General features: G+C 48.6%; 2 protein-coding genes across 2 annotated transcripts; one reads left to right on the top strand and one right to left on the bottom strand.

The window, feature by feature from the left end:
• Window positions 1-1562: 1562 nt before the first annotated feature.
• Rab7b (RAB7B, member RAS oncogene family) lies at window positions 1563-23041 on the bottom strand. The gene is made up of 6 exons (XM_075987861.1): window positions 22930-23041; window positions 15022-15088; window positions 14240-14366; window positions 13568-13783; window positions 7089-7214; window positions 1563-3842 (listed from the first exon to the last, which is right to left on the bottom strand). Exons 2-6 carry the CDS (start codon window positions 15081-15083, stop codon window positions 3765-3767), a joined length of 609 nt encoding a protein of 202 aa, XP_075843976.1. The 5' UTR covers window positions 15084-15088; window positions 22930-23041; the 3' UTR covers window positions 1563-3764.
• Window positions 16090-16825, top strand: LOC142858526 (large ribosomal subunit protein uL6). Its single transcript, XM_075987860.1, has one exon. The coding sequence runs from the start codon at window positions 16109-16111 to the stop codon at window positions 16685-16687; it is 579 nt and encodes a 192-aa protein (XP_075843975.1). The 5' UTR covers window positions 16090-16108; the 3' UTR covers window positions 16688-16825.
• Window positions 23042-23569: the final 528 nt, after the last annotated feature.

Here is a 23569-nt window from a genome sequence, read left to right as displayed (position 1 = left end):
CAACAAAAGACAAAACCCACAACCCACAGCCCAAACAGCAAAAAGTACCCCTTCTTCCCAAACAAAAACAAAAGTAGGCCCTGCCTTCAAGGAGACTGCAGAGGAAGCGTAACAAACAATAGCAGGCTCTGTGCATTCCACAGCTACTTATGGAGTCCCAGTGGCTCTCAGCACTGCTCTGGACCCTGGAGACGAGGGTAAATAAAAGCCATGGAAGTCCCCTCTGTGGCTCTGGTGTAGCTGACATTGGTCACTGTGAGAGAATGGGAGGCTGTTATGGCCTTTGCCAGACTTGGTCTATAAACACGGCTGCACCGTGGGTGCCAGGCCAGGTGTCTGACTGCAGGCAGAGCTTGAGAAGCTACCTGTGACTGAGGGATAGACAGGCCACCAGCTAGGCAGAGGGGGAAGAGCTCTGTTATAGGGAAGCAAATGGCAGGGAAACTGGGCATTTCCCCAAGTCCTCTTGAGCAGTCTGGGGCCTAGCGTCCAAGCCTTGTTTGTTTGATAAGATTTGACTTTGTTTCTTCCCAAGTCCCCAGGGTATACGGCACAGGAGTACTAGCCTGGGCTCTCACCCTTCAGCAGCCGCCCAGGGGTGCTCAGCTGAGCCACCTGTGGTGACAGGGGCAATGGGATCAATAGGAAAAAGAGTCAGGTCTTTTCCTTGAAGGGACAGTAATAAAGAGGGCCTGGGATGTTCTGTCACAACCCCTACCTGGGCCTCCTGTGGGTGCCACTGCAGTGGGCCAAAGTTCCTGTGCTTGCTGGCATGGATGCTAAGGGCTGGTCTCGAACTCAGAGTCACAGTTGGGTGTGGCAGTCCAAAAAGAGCTATTATTTTGGCTCTGTTTGTGAGCTCAGTTACTCTGCCCTGAGGACTGGTCGGCACATCGCCTAGCCGTGACAGGATAGTTGTGAGTCTCCAGGCCTACAGGTCCCCACTCCCATTTGGAATTTTTAGCCCACGCTCTGACTCTGAAGAGAACACAGAATGTGTGCCCTGGGCCCTGTGAGGCTGTAGCCGAGCCTCCCCTTTAAGCATCAGGGTGTCCAACGCTCTTTCACCCCGGCTGAGAGCTCATTGCTGTCTCAGGATCACTTCGCGGGTGGGTGGCCTGTCTTCAGGAGGACTCGCCTTTCATGTCTGGTGCTGTTGCTACTGTCTTGAGATTATTATTTTTTGAACAAGCCGATTTCATTACAATGCCCAGGAAACAGTGCGGGGGCTTACCCTGATGCCTGTTGTTGTTTTTTGAGACAATGTTTCTCTGTAACTCTAGCTGTCCTGGGACTCACTATGGGCCTTGAGCTCAGAGATCAGCCCGACTCTGCCTCCCACGTGCTGGAATTAAAGGCTTGCACCACCATGCCCAGCTCTTTTTTTTAAATTAAAAAATGAACGCCATAGTTTCTCCTTATCCAAGGATGTACTCCTGGACCCAGATGCTGAAAGTCACAATCCACGCATGCCTATGACCAAGCTTAGTGAATAAATTAGGTATGGCAAGAGATGAGCAATAATTGATAAGAAAATAAATGATTATGAGACTGTACAATAATAAAAACGATGCAGACATGTATTTGAAAAATACTGTTCCATTCTCAACCTTATCCTTCTGTGGTAACATGGGCTGCACCGTGTCTGTGTGCTGAGATAAGTGGGCTGAGGGACACAGGCATTGTGACATGACCGTAGGCTGCTGTGGCAGCTGAGACAGCAGAGAGGTGACTGGTGTAGGTAGCACACACTGTAGATACACTGAATAGAGGGACGGCTGGCCTGGGCAGGAGTGCACAGGCGTTCATCGAAGGACATGTGATTTGGAAGTTGTAAGTTATTTATTTCTGAAATTTACTATTAATATTTTTGACCCCCAGATGACCACGGGTAACTGAGACTGCCACCAGGAAGCGCTGTTATTCCCCAAGGGGTAGAATCAAAGGACACACTTGCTAGCTGTACATTTAGCTACAGTCCATATGGTCACTGTGAGGCTAGTGTGGATGCACACCCTCACACACCACACATCCCTTCCCAGTCTGACTCCCAGGAGAGCCAAGTGTGCGCGCACGTGTGTGCGTGTAAGTGCGTGCATGTGTATGCGTGTACGTGTGTGTGCATGTGTGTGCGCGCGTGTACGTGTGTGCATGTGTGCTCGTGTACGTGTGTGTGCATGTGTATGCGTGCACGTGTGTGTGCGTGCATAGCATTCATCTCTGAAGGACACAGACGGTGCTGTGCTACAGGCACATTCTGTTCCTGTGCCTGCTGCCCACGGTGGTTTGCTTTATACTCCAGAGCTAGGTGTGGGTGGACGGGGCCCTCGAGTCCCCGGTTAGTGCCCTGATCCTCTCAGTGAATCTTTGGAGTCAGGTGCTTCTTCCTATAGTTTCAGATTAACACGTTAGTCCTCCCTGGGACTGAGGAAGCAGACTCCCGTGGAGACAAGAAATGCCCGTGGTAGGCATGGGGCATGAACCTGACATTGGAAAACCCTATATAGGTTCATCCTGACTGTCTCCTTCAGACTGGGCCACCCTATCTGTGGTGTGAAGCCAGCCACCCTATCATCTGTGGTGTGAAGCCAGCCACCCTATCTGTGGTGTGAAGCCAGAAGAAAAGCAGGTTCTAACCTTGAAATGTGCGGGGCACAGAATCTGTATGCTCTCCAGGTACCTCGCTCTGGGATTTGTCTCTGATTTTGATTGGTTGCCTGAATCAAGGATCCTGAAGGATTTACTCAGAACATTTGAATTCTTACCCAACAAACCCAGGTTCGACATTCCCAGAGCCTGGGAACAGCTTCAACCATCTACTTGACAGAAACCAGCCTTTCAAGTGTCCCCAGAACAAACGCCGCAGCCTGGAAGCAGAGGACACCTCTGCCCCCTGGTGGTCAGTCACCAAATTATCAGGGCGCCCTCTGCGAGCAGGATTTCCTCAGATAGCAGCTTTGACATCTCAGGCAAAGACCTTTCATATGGAATATAGCATGCTGTCCATCACCCCAAGGCCTCGTGGCTTCCTCTCCTGATAGGCTCTTCCTGAAGCTCATGCTGTAGCTGTCAGTCCAACTGTCACCTCCACAGGAAAGCCCTCATGAACCCCTTTGTCTAAACAGCACCTCATTGCTCTGTCTGTCCTACTCCGTGTCTGCTGACTCCCTTTCTCTCCAGATTTCTTTGGGAAATCGGGACTCCCGTCTGTTGTACTGCTATCAATCCTCAGTGCAATGTGCATCAAAGGCATCAACAATACTTGCTGAAGGAGTAAATGAGTCTGTCCGCAGTAGCAAGTCCACAGCAGCAAGTCCGCAGCACCTAAATGGATCTTCTGGTTGGGGACCTTGGGACGGCTCATCCAGCAAATGGACACGCCGAGGCCTGCCTGGTCAGTTGTGGGAGCTGTTTGAGCACCTGGGAAGCAGAAACAATCATTTTTGTCTTGTGTCCTCAGTTCTCCCTGGAAGAAGCTGCGGGCAGAAGCTCGGTTTGTGTCCTGGCTCCTCAGCCTGGCCACTGAGGGAAGCAGGGCTGTAACGCCATCCTCAAGCTACAGGCCCGAGGGCTCAACGAAGCAGCCTGTCTGCAGAGATGAGCAGAAAGGACTGTGCTGGGGAGAGGAGGCCGAAGAGCTTGAGCCGTCAAGAGTCCTGGCCTGCGGCATTCGCCTCGGTATGGGCATGCAGGGGGCTGGTGGAGGTGAGGTTGCTGTCAGCATCCTGCCCGGCTGCCGGTGGGGCCGAGGACGAGCCCAGAAGTCAGCAGCATCTGCTCTTCGGCTGGCCTGGTGAGAGCTTGATGGAGTCCACAAGGTGATTCTCTACAGTGCCTTGGTACTGGGGAGGAAAGAGAAGTCAGCAGTCACAGCCTGAGGCCTAAAAACCCTGGCTCGTGGCTTCACAATGGACCCCGGGAGCTGCGCCTTCCATCTTTTCTGTGATGTTATTGGGAAACCTAGGACCAGAAGGGAAGCCCGAGCGTCCCACATGCTCCCTTTCCCTTCCTGTGCTGCCTCTTCCCAGGAGTCCAGAGAGTTTCCGTGGAAGGGCTACAGGAGCTCAGCCCCCGGAATTCTAGTCCCATAACTTCTCATTCCCCAAAAGGGACAAGTGAGGCAACATTTGGACTTTGGCAGAGACGGACAGCTGGCCCCTCATCTCTGATGGATACTTGGTCCCACAAACATTCCAATGACTGTTGTCGGAGGCTGTTAGTTTGTTTCTGGCTGCTCAGCCCCAAAGTAATCACACAGAAACTATGTTATTTGCAATATTGTTTGGCCAATAGCTTAAGCATATTGCTAGCTAGCTCTTATATCTAGAATTAACCTGTTTCCATTATTTTATATTTTAGCACAAGACTCATGGTGGCTACATGGCATCTCCTGACTCCGCCTTCTTTCTCCCAGCATTCAGCTTAGTTTTCCTTGCCTAGCTCTACTCTGTCCTATCACAGGCCAAAACAGCTTCTTTATTCATTAACCAATAAAAGCAACACATAGACAAAAGGACTTCCCACACCAATACCCCCAATATTCTTTGTGCCCAGGGCCCTACCTGTCTCTTCTGGCATCTGGAGGAGAATACCTGTCCCATGAGGTCCCCATCCCAGGTATAGGGAGACTTGCCTTACCAGTTCAGTGTCTCCATGACAGCTTTTTCCTCTCTGCCAACTATCCAAACTCCTGCCCCCACAAACACCAGAGAAGGCCCCTGCCCACCAACAAGCTCCTTGGTGCCCACCTAGCTTCCTTTCTAAGAACTTCCATCCCTTGCTTCCAGAGAAGGCTAAGATTTCTCCAAGGCCATCGATTCTTCCTTCATTTTTTAAAGCCAGGGTCTCCTCATGGTTGGAAATATCAATCCTCTGTCCTTTGCCTGGGTGTTAGGGTCACAGGCTCTAAAGCCATGGGTAACACAGACAGAAAGGCTGCTGTTGCTGCTTCTGGATTTTTTAAAATTTTTTTAATTATGTGTAGTGGTGCGAGCCTACATATGGGTATGTGTATACGATGTTGATTCTCGCAGGGACAGAGTTTAGGGGTCAGATCCCCTGGAGCTAGAGCTGTGGAAGCTGCGATCCACCTGACATGGGTATGAGACCCAAACCTGGGAAGAGCAGAAGGTTCTGTTAAACACTTCTGTTTCCCCCTGTTTCTCTCATGTGTCCCACTCCTGAGTCTGAGCACTGTAGGGCCCCATCCTGAACCCCCGCGTGACAGCTCAGGGAATGTTTATGGGATGGGATGTTTTCATTCTATACACAGGGAGTCAGGCTCAGGTCAGGCATATGTTTTGACAGGCATGCATGTGAAGTTACTAGGACAGGACCTTCTCCAGGTCAGTCTGATGGTGGACACCATGCCTATGACCTCCAGGCCCCAGCTCAGTCTCCTGCACAAGTATCAGGAACTGCAGTGACTTGCCAAGCTCTTCTTTTGCAGAGAAAGGATGTTAGCTAGCACAAGCAGAACACGCACTGCCAATGACCTCACGTGATGAAAGTGACATTGTAGGAAGGATATATCTTAAATCCAATTTAATAGGAAGGGAAGGACACTCTCTCCCCTGATTCCTTGTGACTGTTTGGCAATAACTGCATCACATAACCCTGATAAGTTGTGATAAGCTGTCCTGGCTAACGGTACAGGCACGCTCACCTGCACCTTGGGAACCTGCTTTCCTGCCTGTGGCAAAGCCACACTCATGGGCCATGCACTGAGATGGGTACTCTCTGCTGCTCTTTCTCAGGAGGCAGTGAGAGCTGGAGGCTGACCTGAGGTCCAGCTGGGTCATGTGAACAGAGAAAGCTCTTAACTTCTCTTGTGCAGCTGCTGGAGGCAAATACTGCTTGTCCCCATCAGGGTCTTGAGACCTTTTCTTCTGGACAACAAGGGTCATGCAGGCCGTCAGTCACTCACAATGAGGTCAGGGTGATGGCAGTCATTCAACCTAGGGGTGGTACCAAGCTCCTAACATCTCCTTGTTCATTTCCTCATTTAAAACCATCGCTCTGACAATGATTACTTTCTGTTTGGTTGAGACAGGGTCTCTCTGTGTAGCTCTGGCTGTCCTGGAACTCATCATGTAGACCAGGTTGGCCTCAAACTCACAGAGATCTGCCTGCCTCTGCTTTAATACCTGAGTACCGGTATTAAAGGCACACGACACTATGCCTGTTCCTTCTCTTAGGAAACCTCTCTTAATTCGAGTTGGCAGAACGAGGCAACCAGAAGATTTCCAAGTTGTGCCAAACTTTCAAACCCCCACACTGCAACATTAAAGTTCTGCCATTAGCTGGGCCTGGTGGCAGATACTTGTGACCCCAACACTGTAGAGGTGGAGACAGGGGGGGCTGTGAATTAGAGCTTAGTCTGGGCTGCAGAGTGAGACCTTGTCTCTAAAAACCAAATCAAAACACACAGAAGTAAAACCCACAGTAGCTTCCTGGCAGCCTTCAGTGGCCACTCCCATCACACGGGCTGTCACCACACCCCTTCTCTGGACTCCATCACCGCGTCTGCTTCACCGTGCAAAAGTTGTGTGTCAGTCACTCATGCTCCTTGTCTTCCTCTTGAGTCTGAAAAACCCCTGCTGCCTGCACAGTGTCTGGCACAGAAGCCACACTCAACACAAGCTGTCTAAGACGGCACATGCAAGTGCCTGGGTCTATTTATCGTTCCGATTGGAAGCTGTCAGCAGCTCCTATAGGCTGGAAATTCCACTTGACTGCATACAGGCTTGGCTCCACAAGAATTCTCTCCCACAGTGAGGACTGGCCTAGAAACCACTTCTCAAGTCCTCACTGAAATAGACTCCCAGGGCACCAGGAACAGGACTGACATTTTAAGTACTCCACAAGGGATCGTGACAGGTGGCCAGACTGTGAGACCAACTACTTACTCCCAGGTCCTTTATGCCTCTGGCATCCATGGCACCAGAATTGCCAAACCCATCCAACTACTAAATAATTAAAAAGCTGAATACTCCTATCCCTTCCTCCTCCCACATCTTCTTCTTCAGAAGATCCTGAGGACTCCTGCCTAGGGCAGTTCTGACTGGTTCCACACCTACATCACTCACCCGCAGCAGAGCCTGGCTGGCCAGAACCTCAAAGGCTTGGACCACATTGATGTCGTTCTTGGCGCTAACTTCAAAGTAAGGCATGTCCTTTGCTTTACACCACCCGTGGGCCACCTCCTGGGGCACCTGGGGGGAGAGAAATGGTCAGTTTCTGCATTGCTGGTGCCACAGCCGCTGCCGTGGTTGCTACTGTGGCTTCAGTGTGGTTTGTTCCCTCCAGAGCCCATGTCGAGATTGATTCCCTCCCCTCCCCAGCTCTGTTGATGCTGAGAATAAAGGAGATGAGGTCGTTAGGAAGAACTAACATGGCACTAAGAAGATGGCTCAGTGGGTAAGAGCATTCCCTGCCCATGGCTGAGGACCTGAGTTCAAATCCCTGGCACCCACATAAAAGCTGGTATGTCCATAGACGCCTGAGACCCCAGTGCTGTGAGCCAGAGACAGGGGGGTCCTGAGAGGACACTGACAGTCAGCCTCACAAACTAGGCAAGCTTCGGTGCAATGAGAGACTCTGTCTCAAGGGAACCAGGAGGTTCACGACAGGGTAGGACAGCTGATGGCCTCCTTGACCTCTGCCCATGCAGGGGCATAAACGCCTTCCTCAACACGCACACATGCCTGCCCCCTACACATGCATAGACATTTTAAGAAGAGAAGATTAAAAGGGACCAGCACCCGAGGGAGTGAGGTCTCTTGTGTGGGACTGAGAGCCATTTGTCAGAAAGTGAGGCCAACCCTCAGCTTTTGATCATCTCTATTTTCTCTTCCATTTTCTGTCGCCAACACCATCCCTTCCTGCCCTGCCGCAGGATCACGGCAACTGCCTCTCTTGGTAACTGAGAGCCTCTCCTCTGTCGGCAGCTCCATATTTTATCTTTTCAGTTCCTAGCGTGAATGTCTGAGGTGGGTGTTGCCAACGCCATTTTACAGATGAGCGCCTGGAGCGGTGGATCTCAACTGGTGGGTCCCAACCCCTTTGGGTGTTGAATGACCCTTCCATAGGGGTCACTAAGGCCATCATAAAATACAAGTATTTGCATCAAAATTCATAAGAGTCAAAAGTACAGTTATGAAGTAACAATAAAAATATTTTATGTTTGGGGGTGGGGGTCAGCACAACACGAGGAACTGTGTAAAGGATCGCAGCATCAGGAAGTTTGAGAACCACTGACATGGAGAATGACCTTTGCTCAGAACACAGCCTGGGCAGAATTTGAACATGGACCTGCCAGAATTAGAGCCCACTTCACTCTGGCTTCTTAAGGTCTGTGGCCTTTACTGCTGAGCTGTCATATTGCCCTCCATTTATATAGCTTTGGTTTTGATGCGTTTTCCTCATCTATATTTAAAATGATTTATTATATAAATTTAAAATTAGCATTTCTGGGGGCTGGAGAGGTGGTTCAGCAGTTAAGAACCTTTGCTGCTCTTGCAGAGGACCTGGGTTTGGTTCCCAACACCCATACGGCAGCTCAGTTACTATGACTCTCGTCCCAGGGCATCCACTGCCTCTGCAGAAGGCACTGCATGTATGTGGTACACTTACATGCATGTAAGCAAAATACTCATAGACATGAAATGAGAATAAATAAAACTTTAAAGAATTAGCATATATGATACTAGCTAGCAATCCTCTAAGACTATTGTAGGAAACACCATCCCAGTTCCATTGGTGGTAGGTCAGAACTCACTCTTGGATGTGGAGCTAAGCATTAAAGCTCCAGTGAATAAATCTCTGCAGCTCAGATGTTAGAGCCCCTTTCTCAAGAATCAAGCTTTTCCCATTGTTGGCTTCTGTGGAAGGTTTTTTCCTCTTCTTCTTCTTCTTCTTTTTTTTTAAACAAAGTAAGGCAGTCATTTCTTTCAAATCATTCTGGCTATATGCCATATATATATGTATATATATATATATGGCAAATAAATATGTGCATATATATTTATTTTAGTAAGATACATACTACATATAACAGCATTGTAGTCATACTTAAGCATATGATTCAGGGCATTAAGTGTAGCACAAATAATAAAAACTCAGAGACAGAAATTGGGGTTCAACCCGAAAACCAGAAAAGCAAAGCAGCCAAGACACCAGAGAAGTCTTACCTCTACCAAGGCTGGGCAACAGCAGACTAAACAGCTTAAGCCTCTCTCTCCTCACATTTTATATTCCGTCCAGTGCTGGGACTAAGGGTGTGTGACTCCCTAGGATTGGGATTAAAGGTGTAGGGCACCACCACCTGGATTTATTTCTGCATTGATCTTGTGTAGCCTGGGGTAGCCTTGAACTCACAGAGATCCATCTGACTTTGTCTCCCAAATCCTGGGATTAAAGGTGTGTGTCACCATTGCCTGACCTCTAGTGGCTTTATCTTTGCTTCTGGTCTTCAGGCAAGATTTATTTGTCAAAATACAAATAATATACCACTACACTTAAGTATATGCCTACTGTTGTGGGACCATCATCATCACTTGAGTTCAGAATTTCCTCCTCCCCTAGTTTATCAATGTATTTATTTTCCTATAATTAACTAGGAAAAACTAAGCCAGGCAGTGGTGGTGTACACCTTTAATCCTAGCACTTGGGAGGCAGAGGTACGAGGATCTCTGTGAGTTCGAGGCCAACCTGGTCTACAGAGCAACTTTTAAGATAGCCAGGGCTGTTACACAGAGAAAACCTCTCTCAAACAACAACAAGAACAGCAAAAGTAGGAAAATCTACTTTTCCAGGCCTGTCCCTAAGGTGTATACAATCACAATATTTCCCTTAATCCTCAAATAATATAGGAAATCCATCTGGTTTCTACAGCGGAGAAGAGGCTGGAGTGGAATTAGGGCACACCAGGAACATGGCAGACCATTGGTGGGCTGCTCAGCTGGGGTGCTGAAAGAGTTGGTGCCTAACCACTCAGCTTTGCACCAGTGAGTGCAAGCCTCTGTGGATAGTCACTTGGCTAGTCTTCATTTTCCTCATCCCAACCAGGGGTTGACAAACAGCTAAGTTGGCATCAGAGCAAGGAGATGCAAGGGCAGCAGCCACCCCTCCTTGGTTCTTGGTCCTAACAGTGTTGGGTCTTTCTGGTCAATTTCTCTGCTTTCTCTTCCCACTTTCCCTTCCCTGAACCCCTTTCCTTGTTCAGTACCTCTTATCTCTACTTCCCACTAAGCCATCGCCCTCCAGACCCCGCCTCTGGGCCTCCTTCCTGACAGACAAACTCCCTTCATCTTCCCCAAATCATCCTCTACCCACCCCACTTGGCTGACCCTGGCTTCTCCTTGGGTCTCCATCATCTCTCTCTCACCATATCCACTGAGGTCATTTCCATATCTGCCTCTCCATAGATGATGGAGGGGTTTGGCTTGCCTGGTGCCTCGTTGCTTCTCTAAAGCAAAGCTCAGTGTCCGTCTGTCATGTCTCCCCCGCCCTCCCCATGCTTGGTGGCTCAGAACAACTGTCTTATGTGGCGTCACCTGCCCTTCACCCAGCCAGGCACCTCCCGTTCATTGAACATTTGCAACCCTCGTCCTTTCTCCATCAACAGTGGCTGCCGCTACTCACGGTAGCCAGAATTCTTTTTCTGCCAACAGTCACTGCGTGTCTCCATCTTCTTCACAGAATCGGATGCAAATACAAATCTAGCCTTCCCTTCTGTGACCACAGCGTGCTCTCTCTTCATCTTCTGCATCCCCATCCTACCCTGCTCTCTAAAAGCTGATGCTGCAGCTGCCCTGCCCCTCCCCATCCCTCCAGCTTCCTCAGAGCCCTCCCACCCCCACCCTCCGATTCTCTTGCTTGGAGAAGCTGCAGTCCCAGGTCCCTTGGTCCTAGCATCTGCTCCAGCAGGGCTGTGGAAACACACTCTGCTTCTGCTCCTGCAAGCTCACAGCCTCCTCCTTCAGCCTAGCCCTCCGTGTTTCTTCAATTTTTGTCCTTGTTCCATCGGCTCATCCTCTTGTGTTTGGATTTAATCAAGTAATCAGAATCCAGCCTAAATTGTATTAATTTGGAGTCCATGAAATTTAGAGAGATTCTAAATAGTCAACCTTTACCATGATTCCTAAGCCTCCTTTTTGGTTTCCTTCCTCACTGGAGGGTGGTACCTCTTACTTGGCTGAGAAAACTCTGCCCTCCTTTTCCTGAACTCCCTCAACTTGCGGATGCGTGAAAGATGTTAAAATGGACGTTTGGATCTCAGCATTGTAATCCAATAGACTTCACATGTGCATTGGGGCGACCTTGGGACCATGCATGGCTCCAAGGGTTCGTGATGAAGACTCTTTTAGATGACACTAATACCCACAGCATGGACACAAAAGGCTTGGCAGGAAGGACTGGATAGCATTCACTGGAGAGAGCTGTGTTGTCAGTATAATTACTCCTGCCTCCCATAAGAGTTGACGAGGGCCTTGAGGTCGATCATAACATATGGCCTCTGAAGCCTGGTGAGTGTGACAGACTGGTGGTGTCTGGCACATGCCTGAAGGTTACAAGGTGAAAGAAAGGTCATGAGGTGGAGAGAGAACTAACTCCTTAGAAGATGGCCAGAGTGCCTGAGTATGCCTAGGCTAGGCGTGGGCTCCGTGCAGGGACAGTCAGGTTGGAGCTAAGATGACTGATTGAAGCTGAGGGAAGAAAGCAGGAGATTGCAAGACACTTGTTTCTTTTAGGCACCATGGAATGTCACCCAGTTAGGGGTCTAAGGACCTAAAGGACCTATTCATAGAAGAGGGACTTACCACACCTGCCAGCCAGAGAACACAATGCTACACCATGAAAGTCCCACAAAATGATAACTGTCCTGCTCCCTGGCCACTTCTCGTTCTTCCTGCTTCACTCCAGACAGGACTAGATCCCAGAGCACCTATCTGACCTAAGTGGTGGGGAATGTGAAGTCTCCCCTGCAGCTGGCCCAGTGTGGGAAGACAGGGAGACCTGGGTTATCGTCTGAGACAGGATGTTCGACGGATGCTGTTACTAACCTGAACTAGCCACACAGAGCCAGAGACTTGTTTCTAGCTTGTACTTCTCCCATGAAGTTTTGTTCTTAGGTATTTCAAAGCTTGCCAGTTCCCTAACGGCTTGAGGTCGCATTTCCAAACTTCTCAGATTCTGGATGCCCAAATCAAATATGTCTTCCTCTCTGAACAGGGAACTTCCTCTCTGTGAGTGCAGCTGGAAGTACCCCTTCTGCCTCACTCCCTCCTCCTGTCCACACCATACTTCGTGGTACTAAGTTTTGGTTCATTTCTCCTGCGGTTTTCTATTTGAACCATTGAAAAGCCCAGTTCCAACACAATGACTCAGTTCCGCATCAATGCTTTTCCATTAGAAATACCAAGAGAATGTGGTTCTAACCACTCCTTCAGGTGTTTTTTTTTTGGGGGGGGCTTCATTTGGCACAAAATACCTTTGTTTTAATTTTTTTAAAATATTTATTTATTTATTATATTATGTGTATAGCATTCCTTCCACGTGCGCCTGCAAACCAGAAGGGGGCGCCAGGTCTCATTATAGATGGCTGTAAGCCACCATGTGGTTGCTGGGAATTGAACTCAGGACCTCTGGAAGAGCAGTCAGTGCTCTTAACCTCTGAGCCATCTCTCCAGCCCCCTTTGTTTTAATTTTTACAAATTAAGACAATCTCTGTTCCTTTTTTGGTAAAGTAAAGGTTGAAAGAACTTTCTGCTCAGTAGCCCTGTGAGGGCTACTACTCATGCAAGTGGGGCCACTGCAGTCATGGGGTAGACCAGTTGTCTCAACTATCCTGGACACACAAACACACAGATACACAGACACACACACACACACAAATATATAACAATAATTTTTTTTATGATAGTAGTAATTTAACAATAAATTTTTTTTTGATTTTTCGAGACAGGGTTTCTCCGTAGCTTTTTGGTTCCTGTCCTGGAACAAGCTCTTGTAGACCAGGCTGGCCTCGAACTCACAGAGATCTGCCTGCCTCTGCCTCCCGAGTGCTGGGATTATAGGCGTGCACCACCACCGCTCGGCTCAACAATAAAAATTTTTAAATTGTCTATAAAATTTATAGGTCAAAAATTTGATACTTTTAGATCCCTCTGTGACTCTAAGCAGAAATACTGTTCTGAGATTAAATCAAATTCCACCAAGACCTGACTCCTGGCTCCTCTGAGGTCCTAATTCTCCTACTCCCTGCCACTTGTGTCTCTCACATCTCACTGTTTCTTTAGTTGAGAACCGACATCTTCTAGGAGCTAGCTCTCTATTCTGGACTTAGACTTAGTTCATTCTGATCGCCAAATCTCCACAGTGCGTAGCTATCGTTGCTTTGGCCTCATTGCACCATAACTGCCACCATTAGGCTGTGGAATCCTTGAAGGGAGGACTCCGTAGCACCGTATGAGACCTAACACAGATCTGGTGTGCAGTCGTTACATTCAGTTGGTTGAATGAATGAATGAATGAATGAATGAATGAATGAACGAACACACAGTACCTTCCTGTCTTCCAGATCGATTTTGTTCCCAAGCACCACCATGGGATATGATTGCTCCATGGGATTGATCTTGGCCAGGACGTCATCCCTCCAGATACCCAGGGCTTCAAAGGACTCTGGATCAGTGACATCAAATGCCAGGACACAGCCGTCGGAACCTTTGTAGAATGTTGATACCATGGAACGGAAGCGCTCTTGACCACCTGTGTCCCAGATCTGGAGGGGAAGAGCAGCACCACCAGGCTCTGATGAGAGACGGAAGGGAAACCCAGCAAAGCTGTGTCCTGCTAAAAGTTTCATTTCTGGATGGTGAGTGGGTGGAGGTGTGCACTGTCTTTCCATACCCAGACAGCGCAGCTCCTACTCACCCCCCTCCCCCCGCCTCACAGCTCTTAGCTCTGACTTTTTGTCTGTCTTATCAGGGTGGGGGTTGTTACCCCAGCCCCCAACAGTTAGTATCTTTTGGGTTTGTAGGTCCTCTGTCTCGGTTACATTGTTCATCTCTGCTATGTAGATGAACAAGGGTGTGTCTGTGCTCAGTGAACAGACTGGGGTCGGCTGGGAGTTGTGCTCCACTGGCCTGCTCCAGGCCTTCCCAGTTCTGGTACACATTGTTATGTGAGCGGGCAGTTTTCAGGAGTGTGTACTGCAGAGGCGGAGGGGACTGCTCACCTGGAGCTTCAAAGTGGTGTCATCCAGAATGATGATTTTGGAGAGGATGCTGGCCCCCAGGGTGGTCTGGTATTCCTCAAAAAAGGTTTTGTGTACATATTGGTGAAGGAGAGAGGTCTTTCCCACACTGAGGAAAAAAAATACTCCACATATGTATAAATGCATACCAATACACACACACATGCACACACACATGCACACACGCCTATGCCTTTCTCGGAACATTACAATGACCTTTGTACTGTGGTCCTTCCTTGAGTCTTTGAATTAAATTCTTTATTTTTTCTTTTTTTGAACCAAAGTTTAAGAATGGGCTTTGATATATGAGTGACTTACGTAAGGGGGATGGGGGGGACCCACAGAAAGACCACAGTATACACCCTAGGCTCAAGTGTCTCAAGAGAGAGTTGCTCAGATTCTGAATTTCTAGACTGTATGGTCTGGAGACCACCCTTTGGGGAGCAAAGGACTGGGAGTAGTTTTTAGGAGCTGAAACCAACTGAAATGAGCAGTTTGGATAAGGCTGGGTGTCCCACAACTGTGCTCGGAGTTTTGTTGGGTGTGGCAGGCCATGGAGGACCCAGCCATGCTGAATTGCTACAGAGCCAGTTACTACAGAGCTGGACTCAAACCGAGAACTTTTCCTTGCTTGAAGCACGATGCACTTCGCTGCCCCCTTTCTCAGAAAGTGTCCCCTGGAGGTGGCAGCACAGCCTGGAGGCCTCACTGCTCCGCGGTAAAGTTGTTTATCAGCGAGCACACGGCAGCCGGGCTTGACTTACCCAAGTGCACCAACGATGATGAGTTTCAAGTCCACTTTCTTTCGGGGATTCATGAGCGGCATCAAGCCTGCGGGCAAACAGAAGTCATTTTCACGCTAGCTAGTCTTGCTTGTGGCCATGGTCACTAAGGCTAACCCTCCCCACCCAGTCTCTGCCGCCCTCCGACATGTGTCCCCATGACACCTCCCAAACAGCGTGTAGCATCCTGTGACTCTCACATCTGAACTCTCTTTTCCTCTGGTTTATCAGGATCTCTGTCCTGGGCTAAGGACTCCAGCGGGGCTGTCCTCCTGACGGGCACACGTGACTCGGCATCTCGGACACATCCTTCCCTTTGCTTTACAGTTGCAAGACTGACAGCTCACTCACCCCTCAGTTCTTTAGGGTCCTGCTCTGGGAGGTAGCCCCGAGTGCCAAACAGCAGGACAGCTCTGAACAGAGACCTCGCACACAGCACTGCTTAGAGCCAGCGTGGGAAGAGGGGATGGGGTGGGCAGGACAAGGGGTCCTTTGTCGGGATTGCCTAGAGCCTCTGGATGACTGAGAGTCCCTCCCCCACAAGTGCACTGCCCTTGCAGAATCACAGGGCTCTTTTCTGAAGTTGGAAGGGGTGAAATCAGCACATGCTTCTGGAGAGCTACTTGGCAGCACGTGCGGAGAGCCTCAAAATAGTTCTGACCTCTACTTCTAGGAATTTTTCTTAGAGAAATCACCAGAAACTTGAGGAAAGATTTCAAGGCCATCCTTCCAGCCTTGCTTATAAATACTCCACAGTGAAAAAGTAGTTGGGCCAGGACACCTGACGAATTACTTAGTAGTTATTGGAATGGAGTATTTGAAATATTTTGTTATGTGTGGGAAAATATTCACGCTCTATAATCTGAGTGAAAAGTTCTTGCTAAATTATGTGTGCAATGCTGGCCAAGAGTCAACTAATATCACAATTGCATTACTGTTTTTGTTGGCATTGGGGACTGAATCCAGGGCTTTGGGAATGCTGGACCAGCACCATATACACAGCTCCCATGAAATACAGAATGTGCACATAGAAAAATAGTTAAGGCTCTTTGCCCCATCTACTGCGAGAATGAAGACCATTCTCAGCAATCAGACGGTCGACATTCCAGAAAATGTGGACATCACTCTGAAGGGGCGCACAGTCATTGTGAAGGGCCCCAGAGGAACCCTCCGGAGGGACTTCAATCACATCAACGTAGAGCTGAGCCTTCTTGGGAAGAAGAAGAAGAGGCTCCGGGTTGACAAATGGTGGGGCAACAGGAAGGAACTGGCCACCGTCAGAACCATCTGCAGCCACGTTCAAAACATGATCAAGGGTGTTACACTGGGCTTCCGCTACAAGATGAGGTCCGTGTATGCTCACTTCCCCATCAACGTCGTTATTCAAGAGAATGGGTCTTTGGTTGAAATCCGAAATTTCTTGGGTGAAAAATACATCCGCAGGGTTCGGATGAGGACAGGTGTTGCTTGTTCTGTCTCTCAAGCTCAGAAGGATGAATTAGTCCTTGAAGGAAATGATATTGAACTTGTTTCAAACTCAGCGGCTCTGATACAGCAGGCCACAACAGTTAAGAACAAGGATATCAGGAAGTTTCTGGATGGTATCTATGTGTCTGAAAAGGGCACAGTGCAGCAGGCGGATGAGTAGACCTAAGTTACCAGTTCCAGAAACAAGAACCTGAATTTTAATATGATTTGGGGTATCTTTTTGGGACAATAAAAGACTTGTATTGATAAAAAAAAAAAAAAAAAAAAAAAAAAAAAAAAAAAAAAAAAAAAAGAAAAATAGTTAAGTCCAATTATACATGCCCGACTGAATATAAACAAATTACCCCTTTCCTGTGAAGAGATACATGCAAGCCCTGAACTTGACACTGGGAGCATCTGGGATGAAACACACAGGACCTACTGCAGGGAACATTAGGGAAGAAGAAACAGGGGCCGGGCAACACTAGAAAGTCTTCCCAAGACACAGACAAGGTATGGAGCTGACAACATGGTGGGACTGAAGAAGTGAGGCTCAGGGTATGTGCGGGTGTGTGTGTGTGTGTGTGTGTGTGTGTGTGTGTGTGTGTGTGTGCAAAGAATGAAATAGGAAAATTCTGGGGATGGAGAATGGAAAAGGTGATTGGTTTACTTCAGGGGAGCAAGACTGAGGTGGCCTATCCCATTTCATCCATCCATCTACCCACCCACCCACCCACCCACCAATCCATCCATCCATCCACCCATCCATTCATTCATCCATCTACCCATCCATCCATCCATTCATTCTTCTTCTAGCTACTTATTCAAATCCCCCATCTCCCAGGGATGTACGACGCTAACCAGGGTTGGCATACTGCAGCAATGTTGCTGCTTACAAAGGCAAGTCACTCAGAAGTGGCTGAGAAGTATGAAAAGGGCGGGTCTTTGAGCATTAGTTATCTCTTTTCAAGGGGCCCGAGAGCAATGGAGTGCTGTTTCCTAACACTTTGGTACCGTGAGTTAACATCTTAAAGACCAATGAATATCTTAAAAGAACTTAGAGTTTCAAAATGGAGGCAGAAAATGGGAAAGCTGCGGCAATGGCTGAGCACCTGCTGACGGTGGTACCAGCCTTTGTGCAGCTCCCTCTCCTCACTGGCTCAGAAAAGGGTCACTCTACTGGGAATACGGCTCAGTACTGCTACATTGCTCACTCCGCTTGAACAAGGCTTCCATCCCTAGCAAACAAGGTGTGTGATGCGGGAGGGGACAGGTCACTCATAACTCACTCACGTAACTCCACACTGTAGTAACTGTTTGAGCTAGGGCTTGGATGGGAGGCCAGAGAAAGCTCGTCTGTGCTGTGGAGTCTTCAGATAACCATGAGCTGGAAGCCATGGTTCTGAGCACATGGACACAGCAGGCACTGGGCTCAGATTTGTTGTGCTCAACAAAGCCTTGGGTGTACTGGGTAAAGGCAGCCAGGGGGATGAAGAGGCTCTGTTAGAGCAAGGGACCTGGGGTGGCTGAGCAGGAGCTGTACATGAGGACCCGCATCGTGCGGAGGTGGAGGGAAGGAACCACGCATATTGCCGTGATATGTCACACTCCATATGCTGACATTTATTGTCGGACATTGTGCTGAGGGCCTTGAAAATATGCAAATAAGTAGCACATTGTGGAGGTTAAATGAGTTAGTGTGTTATTGTCCTGATGTAGTGTTGTGATACGTTAACTGGCACAAACTGAGGTTTCTTCAGAGTGGTAAGGCCTTAAAGTGTTAGCCATTTTAGTGCATACAAAATATCTGTGGGGTCGGCACTATTACTATCCCTGTTTTACTAAGAACTAGATGTTTTCCAGAAGCTAATTTGGGAGTTCCTAACAACACACACCCTGTAGTGTAGCCTGGCTTGGAGTTGAGATTTGGATCCAGGCTCAGTTCTAGTGACTGTCTGTTATGGATCACCAGTTTGGGAGGATCTGGCATCACCTGGGAGACAAACGTCTGGGTACATCTGTGAGTGAGTTTCTAGACTGAGTTAATTGAGGTGGGAAAATACACCCTCAATATAGACGCACCATTCCATGGTCTAGGACCCTGGAACAAATAGATACACATATACATATTGAATACATACATATATGTATATATACACACATACTTACATATATACAATACATACATACACAATACATAAATTCATGTATAATACATATATACACACATATACATACACAAATATATGTATACACACATACACACATACACAATACATGCATATACACATAAACACAATACACATATACATACACACATACACAATACATGATACATACATACACATGTGATACATACACAATACATACATGCATGCATATATACACATACATACATATGAATATGAATAAACACCATACACACTGAGCACTGACATTCATCTGTCTGCTTGCTGGCTGCAGATGCAGTGTGAGCAGCTGCCCTGTGTTCCTGCTGCCGTGCCATCCCCCATCCATGATGAATTGTTCTATCAAACTGTGAGCCTAAATAAGCCCTGAATTCTCCAAATTGCTTTGCTGACATTTTGTCACAACAATGAGACATACAGTGAGCGCAACTCGGGTACCGATAACCCAGGCTTTTATTTTTTAGTACTAGAAAAAGTGTTGAAGCCAGGAGCCTGCGAGGCAGATACTCGGTCATAGAGCCCCATCCTCACACCTTTTTGAGGTGGAGACTCATGTCATTGCCCAGACTGGCCTCAAACCAGCAATCCTCTGCCTCAGACCCCCAAGTATCTAGGACTGTAAAGTGTACCACTGTGGCCAGAGACTTTGCCCATAAGTGGAGATGAACGAGGCTAAGGCAGCTTGGCCGCTGAAGGACCTGTCAGAGCACATGTTTGCTCTACCTGCATGTCCACCAACAACATGCTTACTTTTTACAAAATTAAAGCAATTAAACATTTCATATATGTGTACTGTATTTATACCATTTCACCCTACCCTTCCCCCTCCCTCCGACCCTTCCGATGCACCCAACCCTACCCCATACACTCCCAAAGTCATGGCCACTTTTAATAGCAGAATTCCAACACAAATGCCAATCCATGTATATTCTGAAATAGCAGATCATTTAAAAAAGGATGAAGTGAAGACCTGCACATGCGCACACACACACTGTAATTTAGGTAGAAAAGGAAAAGCAGCGTGAACGTTTGACAGAGTGTGGTTGAGCCCGATTGTCAGGCATAAGCATCAGTGTGTCTCCGTGTCTGACCACTCACATGTGTCCTGGAAACACAGAAAGAAGCACGCTGTCCGTGGAGAGACAGGAAAGAAGACAGAAGGGGCTAGGAGTTTTCATTCTGTCTCAAGTGTCTGTATTTTTTAAACTTATTCTGCAATCTCAGTTTCTGTAGTTTAAGAATATTAGAAGCAGACTTAACCTCTCTCTTTCCCCCAGTCCCACCCTGACTTAACCTCTCTGTGTGAAGCATGTGTGACTGACTGGGTGACTGAGTGTGATTTCCTCTTCGGATGACTCACTGTGACTAGCGAGGGGAGGGGACGGCCTCATACCAGGCAATGACCATGACTTTTGGGGTCAGAGAGCCCTCTCTCTTCCCTAATGTGCCCGCCCATCTATGACCTTGAGCCTAGACTATTACTAGCTTTGGGGTTTCCACTCCCTCCTAGACAAAATGGACACGACTTTTGGCTGTGGCTCCATCTGCAGAGGGCATGTGTGTGTCATGTTATGATAGCATAGCAGGATCACAAGGTTAGGAAAGATCCAGGGAACAGCAGGACACCTTTGTGGGGTGGGGCTGGTAGAGGAGGTCCTGAGACTCAATTTGCAGTGGTTGCTATTTTTGATGCTGCACACCTGTCCACCATGGTTGATTTCAAACTACAAGCATGGAGCACGCATAGGACTCGGAGGTCAAAGTCACTTGGTCTAGTACTGGACAACACTAGGCTCCTAGGAAAGAGCCAGACATACCCTGAGTGCTTGCTCCTCTCACCGGAGGTAGCTTTCTTCACCCACAAAAATGCTCAATTCCTCTGCAACACCAGGCACTGGGAGGGGCGATGATGGGGCGGGGGTTGGTGTCTTTCCTTTGGGTTTCGCTTGCCTCTTCTGATCCTCGTGACTTCTCCACCCTTTTCATTGTCCCCATCCTCTTTCCACATGTGCCCTGGAACTGTGCTGTCACCAAAGACTCCTCTGCCCCATGTCAGAAAGGGTGAACATTTTATGAGCCTGACGTCTAAAAATAGCCTTGACCTTTGGCTCAGAGAGTGACCCAGGCTGGTCCTGTGCTAAGGTTGGTTAATTTAGGGGCAGACAGCAGTGGCGGCTCTCTGACTACTCCCAAGTTTCAGATGGTAGCTGAAGCGTCCTTTACCCCTCGCCGGACTATACCCACGTTGTCCCTTTCAGCTTCTTTCTACTCACTGCAGGTCCTCGAGCTTCAAAGAGGAAGGCAGGGAATCTCCCTATTAGCAAGGCTGAGTCATCTTCACTGTTACTGAACAGTGAGTAGCAGGCTTGGAATGCAGGACCAGCCCAGCCAGCCCAACCCACACACAGCAGGACTCCAGAGGGACCACCTCTTCTCTGCTCTTGGCCAGCAGCACATCCCAGCCCATTTGCCTGAGTTTCTCTGCAAAGCCAGGAAGACTGAGTTGCTGCAGAGTACCTGGGTTTGTGACTGGCCTGCGGGAACTCTCAAGGGTCTCAGCCTTCACCTTTCCACGTCCCTTCCCTCTTTTTCCCACCGGCTCCAGGAAGGACCCAGCACAGCCTCTTGCCTTACTTGTCCTGGGTGAGTCCCATGTAAGTTGTCAGGGAGACCAGAGAAGAGGGATAGCTAAGAATTCTGCAGCAGGCCCAGTTTCCCTGCCCGGTATACAACCTTCCCCAGCTTCTTCTCTTCTCCCTCTGGCACCCCATACTATATTCAATCTAAAAAAAATTAGTGGGACTTACAGGTTGAGTGTAGAGGCTTCTGTTTAGTGAGATTCCCGGGAACACGAGGCTTGTTGCCTTCCGGGATCACTTGAGAATCTGTCTCACCCACTCAGATCCTTGCAGGTCTAAACCTGCTTTCTCCACAAAGTACACCCACAGAAGACTCAGCGTTCTCATTCTTTAAGATCTTTGGGGGAGGTGTTTGTCCTGATTCTCCAAGTAGACTGCCTGTACCCTAGACAGTGCCTCTTACCTCTCTCTATCTCCCTGTCCCCAAAGTGTGGTGACTGAAGCTGGGAATCTGGAGATTTCTGAGTAGTGATGCATCCACCCATGTGCCATGCATCTATGCATGCACTGAGTCTTTCATCCATCCATGCATTTGCCCATCCACACACCCATGTAGCACATACCTGCATGCAAAAAAATAGCACATGTCCAAGGATACTCAGAAACCCGTTTCTCCACAGGCTCTTTGTGATGGGGGATTGATCAATAAGCCCAAATCAATCATTTTAATCAATACACAATGGCTAGCAATGATAGAACACTTGCATTTTACAAAATGTTATTATAGCTCAGTGGATACTTGAATCAAAGACTAGTTGATGGGCTAGCAAGGATGGCTCACAGGTAAAGGTGCTTGTCGTGCCGGCCTGGTGACCTGAGTTTGATTTTCAGAACTCCTGTGAAGGTGGAAGAAGAGAACCAACTCCACAAAGTTGTCCTCTGGCCTCCACACATGCGCTGTGGTAAACGTGCACATCCATCATGCATACAAAACCCATCACACATAGAGACACAGACACACAGACACGCAAGCCCCCCCCCCACACACACGGGGGGGGGGGAGAGAACAACAACACACTAGATGAGTAGCCCACTTAGAGTAGAATCCGGGTCTGTCCAACTCATTGGCTCATGCATTTTAGCTCCTTGCCAGAAGAAATACTTATGACTTAGAAAAAGAGGGATGTTTTCCTATTTTTGGGAGGAGCTTATCTTTCTCTGACAGCCCCCACGTCGACATCCCAGAAGGCACCCTGTCCATGTGCCAGTTTGACGCCAGATGCGTCAGGGTGCAGCCCTCTTGGAAGGCTCCAGTTACTGGCAAACTGCAGATCTAGGGGCGTAGCGTTATCCTCCTGCGACTGAGCTGCTGTGTCCTGTCTAGCATTGCCACAGATCCCCGAACTGGGCCCCAGCTCCCCGTGACTGGGAGGGAAGTCCTTTCTCCACCACACCCAGGAACGTTCTCTGTAGAGCAGGGGTCTTTGGGCTGGAGTAAAACCCTGCACCTGCCGCATTTCTTAGCCTCATCCCTGCACCATTCACCGTTGTTTCTAATCCTCTTCACCAACACCCAGACGGTTCGGGAGTGGCTGGCACTTGGAAGGACAGAGAGGCTGCCAGGACACTCACAGCCACGGCTGCAGGGCACTCACCTCACACGGGCGGGAGTTCTGGTCTGGATCTCTCTTCCCCTGAGCGGCAGTTTCAATCTGGCCAGTGTTGAGCACGTAAAAGGCTTTGGTAAGAGGCCACTTCCCTCTGAGTTTTCCTCCTCTCTCTGCACATACTTGGGAAAGTTGCAAAAGAGGCTGGGCCTGGGTGACCTCAGCTGTGTGGGTGGAGTGGACTGGGAGAGCCAGGCTTCAGAGCTGCCCAGATTTAGGGCACCGGGGTATTTACTGCATAAAGATCCTGGTCCCAGGGGCTGAGGAATGGCAGGCTTGAGTTGGGGAACTTTTGAACAGAGGGCCTGCAAGATGACATGCCCAATTTATGGACTTGTAGGATCATCTGCCTCTGTCCATGGGAGTCCCAGTAAAGAATCCCTTTGTTGTTTTCCTTACACTCATGGAGCAGATTTGGTCCAGCCACCAGGGCACTAGGAAGGTTGGAAAAGGTTCTGACCTTAGGCCTTGCGCTTACCGTGCCCACCCCTCCCACTGACACATATGCGCATGCATGTGCGCGCACACACACACACACACACACACACACACACTACTCTGTATACACACCCTACATCTGTGCCACACTTGTTATATATAAACAACACATGCCCCGTTCCTCACCACA

The sequence above is a fragment of the Microtus pennsylvanicus genome, chromosome 10, assembly GCF_037038515.1.
Source record: "Microtus pennsylvanicus isolate mMicPen1 chromosome 10, mMicPen1.hap1, whole genome shotgun sequence".
Classification (NCBI taxonomy): domain Eukaryota; kingdom Metazoa; phylum Chordata; class Mammalia; order Rodentia; family Cricetidae; genus Microtus; species Microtus pennsylvanicus.
The sequence above is the reverse complement of the archived record's forward strand: the minus strand, read 5'-3'. Positions and strand labels throughout refer to the sequence as shown.

Coding starts and splice junctions, on each gene's coding strand:
- Rab7b (XM_075987861.1), bottom strand. CDS start 15,083: ATGCCGCTCATGAATCCCCGAAAGAAAGTGGACTTGAAACTCATCATC. Junction 13,784..14,239: donor ACACCACTTTGAAGCTCCAG/GTGAGCAGTCCC, acceptor CTTCCCCTCCAG/ATCTGGGACACAGGTGGTCA. Junction 3,843..7,088: donor CCAGCCAGGCTCTGCTGCGG/GTGAGTGATGTA, acceptor TTTCCTCCCCAG/TACCAAGGCACTGTAGAGAA.
- LOC142858526 (XM_075987860.1), top strand. CDS start 16,109: ATGAAGACCATTCTCAGCAATCAGACGGTCGACATTCCAGAAAATGTG.